The sequence below is a fragment of the Antechinus flavipes genome, chromosome 2, assembly GCF_016432865.1.
Source record: "Antechinus flavipes isolate AdamAnt ecotype Samford, QLD, Australia chromosome 2, AdamAnt_v2, whole genome shotgun sequence".
Classification (NCBI taxonomy): domain Eukaryota; kingdom Metazoa; phylum Chordata; class Mammalia; order Dasyuromorphia; family Dasyuridae; genus Antechinus; species Antechinus flavipes.
Genome location: NC_067399.1, coordinates 407086267 through 407092804, shown reverse-complemented (window position 1 = coordinate 407092804; position 6538 = coordinate 407086267). Strand labels below are relative to the sequence as shown.

General features: G+C 38.4%; 1 protein-coding gene across 1 annotated transcript; it reads left to right on the top strand.

The window, feature by feature from the left end:
• The first annotated feature begins 279 nt into the window (after positions 1 to 279).
• MED7 (mediator complex subunit 7) lies at positions 280 to 5056 on the top strand. Its single transcript, XM_051978793.1, has 2 exons — positions 280 to 340; positions 3735 to 5056. The coding sequence occupies exon 2, from the start codon at positions 3753 to 3755 to the stop codon at positions 4449 to 4451; it is 699 nt and encodes a 232-aa protein (XP_051834753.1). The 5' UTR covers positions 280 to 340; positions 3735 to 3752; the 3' UTR covers positions 4452 to 5056.
• The last annotated feature ends 1482 nt before the right edge of the window (positions 5057 to 6538 follow it).

Here is a 6538-nt window from a genome sequence, read left to right as displayed (position 1 = left end):
ATTTTAAATATTAGCCATGATATTAACTGTGATTATCGACAAAAAGTTCCCTTTCTGCCTCTCCCTGGAAAAATTCCCCACGCTCAACGCCCGCAAAAGACGCAAGGAGCATGCGCAACCGTAGGAGCGCGGCAAGACCCGAGCAGAGCTTGCTCGTAAACAGAAAGTATGTAGGGAAGGTTCGTGCTTTAACGGACACCTCCAGCAGCCAATCAGAACGCGCTCCGTAGGGGGAGATGGGGGGAGGGGACCACTTCTTCCTGGCTAAAGCGGCCGGAAGTCGGCGGCCATAGACGCGGTTTATCCGCGACGCTTTAGAGGCTTCTTGGCGTAGTGGGAGGTGAGTGTGAATTTCAGGTTGGCATATGGGATCTCGGCACGATTTTTTCTCTCTCGGGTGTTTCCTCGGCTGGATTTCATAAGATTCCGGCCGTGGAAAGGACCCGTGGAGCTGTGGGCTCCTGGCCGTTGTGAAGACCTTCTGGGTGCTCGCTCTTTCCTCCTGTTCTGTAAACAAATCCCCACCCCCGACCCACCTCCCCCCAGTTACCCGCTTCTCCGCCGCCCCTTGCTAGTGCGGTGGTCCAGGCCCCTCCCCCTGGGGAGGCTGGAGAGTGTCCCCTAGGCCTCCGGGTGCGGGAAGGAGGGTAAGGGAGGTGTGTCCCCGGTTCCCGTGGGTGACCCCCAGGACCCCTTGCTGAGAGGCTGGCTCTCCCTGCCAATTTGGGAAATTGAGGCTCTTACAAGATTTCGTGATTTTGTGCATTTTCATTCCCCACGCCTGCGGCATTCTTCTTCGGTCCCAAAAAGTCTTATCTAAAATCCACTTCTACAAGCAGCTGCTCCCCTGCCTTCCAAAGAGAATGCTCACCCTCTGTGGATTGGCTCCAGTTCCCCAGGACCTCTTGTTTCTATATAGTTTGTGTGTTCCCTCAGAGATCGCTTACTCCTAGAGGGAATGAACTCCTTTTTATTTTTTAAACTTTATTTATTTTCCCATATTCAGCACAGCTTAATAAATGCCTGTTGACTTTTTGTGAATGGAACTCATTTTTAGAGTGGTAGGAGACTTTAGAGATGGTAGTAATAGCCAAAGTGGGTTGATATTGGTTCTTTAATGTTTTCAAACATTTTATGTCGGTGGTATATCGTTTGATTAAAAAAAAAAACATTCAATTCTTTGAAATGTTTATTTTTATGTCTCTTAATTCTGCAAAAGAAAAAGCTCCAAGAGCTAAGCAACTTCGGGGTATTATTTTAATAGGGACTGGTTTAAACGAATCCACAAGCGTTTATTACATAAGACACTGGGGCTTCAGACAGCAAAAGCCTTTCCCAACAAACTCCATGCTAAGTGTAGAAGATAGTATGGGTACACTAGCAGCTGGAAAAAACTAGGGGTGGTGTTGACGTAAGCCTGGGATACTAAGAGGCGTAGGTAACAAGGAATTGCGTACTATGTGTGGTGGACAGTCTTTGAAAAAGCCGGGGATGATTATACGGTGTGAAGAATATTTAATTGTCTTGACAGAAAAACTTTTCTTTTACCGATGAAACTTCAGCTTAATAATAGTTAAAGCAACTTTTTCAAGATCACATAGTTAGACAAGTTGGGATTAGAGGTTTTTAAATTGTTTTGTTTTTTAATTTGCAAGATAGTGGTGTCACCATTGTGTCCAGTCTTGTAGTTTAGAAGAAGGACTTTATCTAGATAGGATTTCTTTGACTAATTGTAGGGATATAGGGAATTCCAGGCCAGGGGAACAAGAGTCAGTATGTTATTTTGAGGGACAGTGAGGAAATTTGCCTTACTAGTTGAAGATGCTTTGCTTTAAGCCTTCATCTTTTAGTCCTTGACCTAGATCACCCAAATGTTTAGTGGCAGCCCAAGCCCTTGAGCCTATGTATTCTAATGGTGAGTCCAGTCGCTACCTCTCAAATTACACTGGCTTGCATTATTCTCTGTACCCTTGTTCAAAGCCACCTCCACTTCTATCCCCCATTCTAAAAACAAACAAAAACAAAAAAAAAGGATGATGTAGTGTTCCATTTTTTCATAACTTTCATTAGTCCCTTTTCAATCACTAGGATTTTGATTCAAGAAAATTTCTGCTTTGGAGGAAACCTCAGTGGCCATCTAGTCCCAACCATTCCCCCAAAGAATGTCCCATTATAATGTGTCTGATGAGATCATTAAGAACCTTTTATGTTCAAAGCACTGAACTAGTCACCAGGTACTGTTGTGGTAAAAAGAACAATAATAACCACAACAAAATTAAAAATGTCTTCTATCCGGGAGCTTAATTCTCTAGTTTAGAATTAGTAGCTGGTTATTGTACATTTCTGACATGGATGTTCTGTAGATAAAATCAAATCAAACATCCAAAATAGAATTATTTTTCTCCAAACTTAACTTGCTTCCCTATTTTTGTTGAAGATACTTTTGGTCACCAAATTTATAACCTCTGAGTTATCTTCATTGCTGTATGTGCTCTTGAATAAGTCATTTAATTTTCTTGGGTTTTTCTCTACCTATAAAATGAAGTATTGCCTAAATGGCTTCTGAAAACTCTTTCTACTCAAGATGCATGATTCTATGATTCTGAACTGCCTTTGTCCATCTACTCAGTTTTTTCCTCTTTCCATGCCTCAAATCCATCCCATTTCTCACCTGCTCTTTCCCCCAGTTTTGCTATTCAAGCTTCTTAACTGGATAATTACAGTAGTTTCCTAATTAGCTTTCCTACTTCAAATGTATCTTTTCCCCTTCTCAATTCATTCTTGCCACAGTTACCAAAGGGATATTCCTAAAGCAGAAATCAAATCACTCTGCTCGAGCTACAGTTAACCTCCTGTTCCTAGGATCAGATAAGCCCCACTGCCTCTGCAATTTAAAGCTTTTTATAATTTGGGTCTAGCCTGCCTTTCCAAACATATTATCTCTGTTCACACACTTTATAGTCCAGCCAAACTGGTCTGTTCCATCCGCTCCATACCTGGAATATATTCCCTTCTTACTCTGCCTCTTAGAATCCCTAGTTCTCTTCAGAGTTTGGTTTAGTCACCATCTTCCACATGAGACTTTTCCTGATATTTGCAGCCCAGCCCTAAATTATGTTTACTTCGTATTTTCTTTTTAGAATATAAATAAGCCCTTGGAAAACAGAGATTATAGCTCTGTATCCCTCAAACCAGTCATGTCCCTACATATAGGTGGATGCATATTAAAGGAGGAATGTTTTGTGCAGAATAAGGGGCTCAGTATATCTTTAATGAATGAATCCTTTTCAGGACTTTTGTTCAACTGTATTGTGACCTTGGAGCACTCTGACTAAGGATTTCTTTGGGAACATTTAGGGAGAAGATTATGTCAATATTGATAATTTGTTATTCTGCTTCAGATTGAATCCTTGCTATTTCAGTTGTTTAATGGACTATTTTAGAAAGAAGAGTGGAAACTTAAAAAAAAAAAAATGATCCAGGAATGTTGGGTAATCATGATTGGCTGATTAAAAAAGGAACCCAAGAAGAAAGCCTCTGCTTTTTTTTTTTTTAATCACTCTTTCCCCTTTATATACAAAGAAAATCTGGTTATCAAAGAGATTCCTCTGGTCCCCATATTTAAAAAAAAAAAAAAAATTTGAACTGATATCTCTAAATGTCACATTTTATTCTTCCCTATTGAAACAGTAAGTAGTTTGTGACTGATCTAATCTTTGTTTATATGTCTGTAGGTACTTGGATTTTTCAAAATGGGTGAACCTCAGCAAGTGAGTGCACTCCCTCCACCACCAATGCAATACATCAAGGAATATACAGATGAAAACATCAGGAAGGGTCTTGCTCCTAAGCCGCCACCTCCAATAAAGGACAGTTATATGATGTTCGGCAACCAGTTCCAATGTGATGACCTTATCATCCGCCCTTTGGAAAGTCAGGGCATTGAACGACTTCACCCTATGCAGTTTGATCATAAGAAAGAACTAAGAAAACTAAATATGTCTATCCTTATTAACTTTTTAGACCTTCTAGATATCTTAATTAGGAGTCCTGGAAGCATAAAACGAGAGGAAAAGCTGGAAGATCTAAAGCTGCTTTTTGTTCATGTGCATCATCTTATAAATGAGTACCGACCCCACCAAGCAAGGGAAACACTCAGGGTCATGATGGAAGTACAAAAAAGGCAGCGCCTTGAAACAGCTGAAAGGTTTCAGAAGCATTTGGAACGAGTTATTGAAATGATCCAGAATTGCCTGGCTTCTTTACCTGATGATTTGCCCCATCCAGAAGGAGGATTGAGGTTAAAAACTGAGCCAGTAGATATGGATGACAGCAAAAATTGTATTGGACAGAATGAACAGCAAGAGAATTCTAGTCACAGAAGAGACCAGATTATAGAGAAAGATGCTGCTTTGTGTATCTTAATTGATGAAATGAATGAAAGGCCATGAAATCTTTTTAAAATTTGTTGTACAAACTTTGGGGGTGGGGGGAGGCGGAGGCGGGACAGGGTTATGTAGCCAAAAATTGTATGACATTGTCTTGCTTGATACTCTTGAAACTTGTATAGAAATATAAATTTGCCTGATCATGACATTATGCATTTAAAGGTGGAAAAAAATTTTTTTCAAACAAGTTCTTAGCTACAGGTTAACACAATAGGTGAAATGTTGCCTAATGGCTTGAGCTGAATTCAGAGATTTACTTCTTTTTAAAAATATAATACAATTGGAGCCTTCCTGAAGAGAACTGAATACATCTAAGTTGGGTTGCAGTTCTCTTAATTTAATTTAATTTTTATTTTATTTTAGTTGGTCATATACAAATAAACTTTCATTTGAGCTACAGAAAATGCTCCATAACATGTTAGATTTTGTAATTAACATTTAATTTAAAAGTAAATTTAATAATAATTTGAGTAGTTTTTTTTCAGTTGTAGTTTGTATTCATAAAATTCTAATCAGTAAAATATCATGACGTAAATATTTATTTTAAAAGTTCATAATTTGGAAATCACTTTCCTAAGAATAAAACACTTGAGTGGACTGAATTCAAACCCCTTTTCCCCCCCTCTTTTGTCTTTTGTGTCAAATTCATGATTTGAGGGAATTTCAAATTATTTTTATGAACCTAGAAATATTGATATTATTTGTATAGAGAAATCAATGTGAATATAAAACCACTGATAAATCTATTAATATAATAATAACAAATTCAGGTGTGTTCATGAATGACTGGGAGGACAGAAGTAATCTAGAAACACTATTTTAACTAAATTTTAGCTTCTAATTTTTTGTCAAAATGAAGTGAAGCTGTATCTTTCCTTGCTTTCTTAAAATACAGTCACAAAGTAAAATGGTACCCAGGAAGAAAAGTAAGAATTTTAAATTTTAATATTAGCTCCTGGGTAGTGGATGCATTTTAGTTACTCTGATAAAGTAACAAAATTAAGAAACTAGAAATTTCTTTAACATACTAGCTTTCAGATTTTTTTTTCCAGTATTATAGAACAGTCACATAATGTTTGACTCCAGTGTTGCATACAAATAGAATTTGGAGCTAAACATCATCTACATTAGTTTCCCTAAGTTGTTGAAATTCAATAAAAACTTGTGTATATTACAATAGTAAGCAGCAAATACAGAGACCTCTCTTCCATTCTCTTATACCAACTACTTCAGTCCCAAATGTGGAGCAGGGAAAGAGTCTTTAACATTAAGGATCAAATCGAAGACTCTAAGATAGCCTGGGAAGAAAGGCCTGGTCCAGGTCTAGAGTCAGAGGATGTTAGCACAGAATGAGCAGGTAAAATGAGAAGTGTCTCAGGAGGCTTTAAGGAAACCAAAATGATTTTGGTCACTCCCTGTCAGGGCCTGACTGGATTTCTATACTGGTAACTTATTTGGTCAAGCTGAGGTAAAATGAGGTAAAATGTCCCCAGAGATGAGAAATATTTATTGTAGGAGTCTAGCCATTACCTTAGTGGGGTTTATGACAGTCTACTTAAGTGCTAACCATATAGAGAATGAAAACCAGTACAACAGAAACCATACCCATCTTTCCATGCTACTACTCTGTGCAGAGGTCTCTGAGAAAAGAGCCACAGCTTAGGTAATGGGTTTGGGACAAGTTGTTGAAGTTAGGCAGACTGGGAAATGCCATCTTAAAAGACTTCAATTCACCACATATACACACACTTATTCATCCCTAAGCCTCTTCATCTGTATAATAACAGCGGCACCTATTTTATCAAGTTGTTAAAATTGTTCCATTTGTCCTCAGAGGACTATAAGCAATAGGTATAGTTGTAGAGAGAAAAATTTAGGGTTGATGTCAGAAAAAATTCTTGAGTTGTCCCAAAATGAGATGGTTTGCCTTACGAGGCAGTAGAATGCTTTTTAAGCTTTTTTTCCTTGCATATCCAGTCACCAAATCCAGTTAGTTGCAACTCTTAACATGTCCCTCTAATCTCAGTCCCAATTTCTTCTGCACCTCTCAAGCACAAACATCATCCACTTGCTCTGCTTCTTTTGCTTTC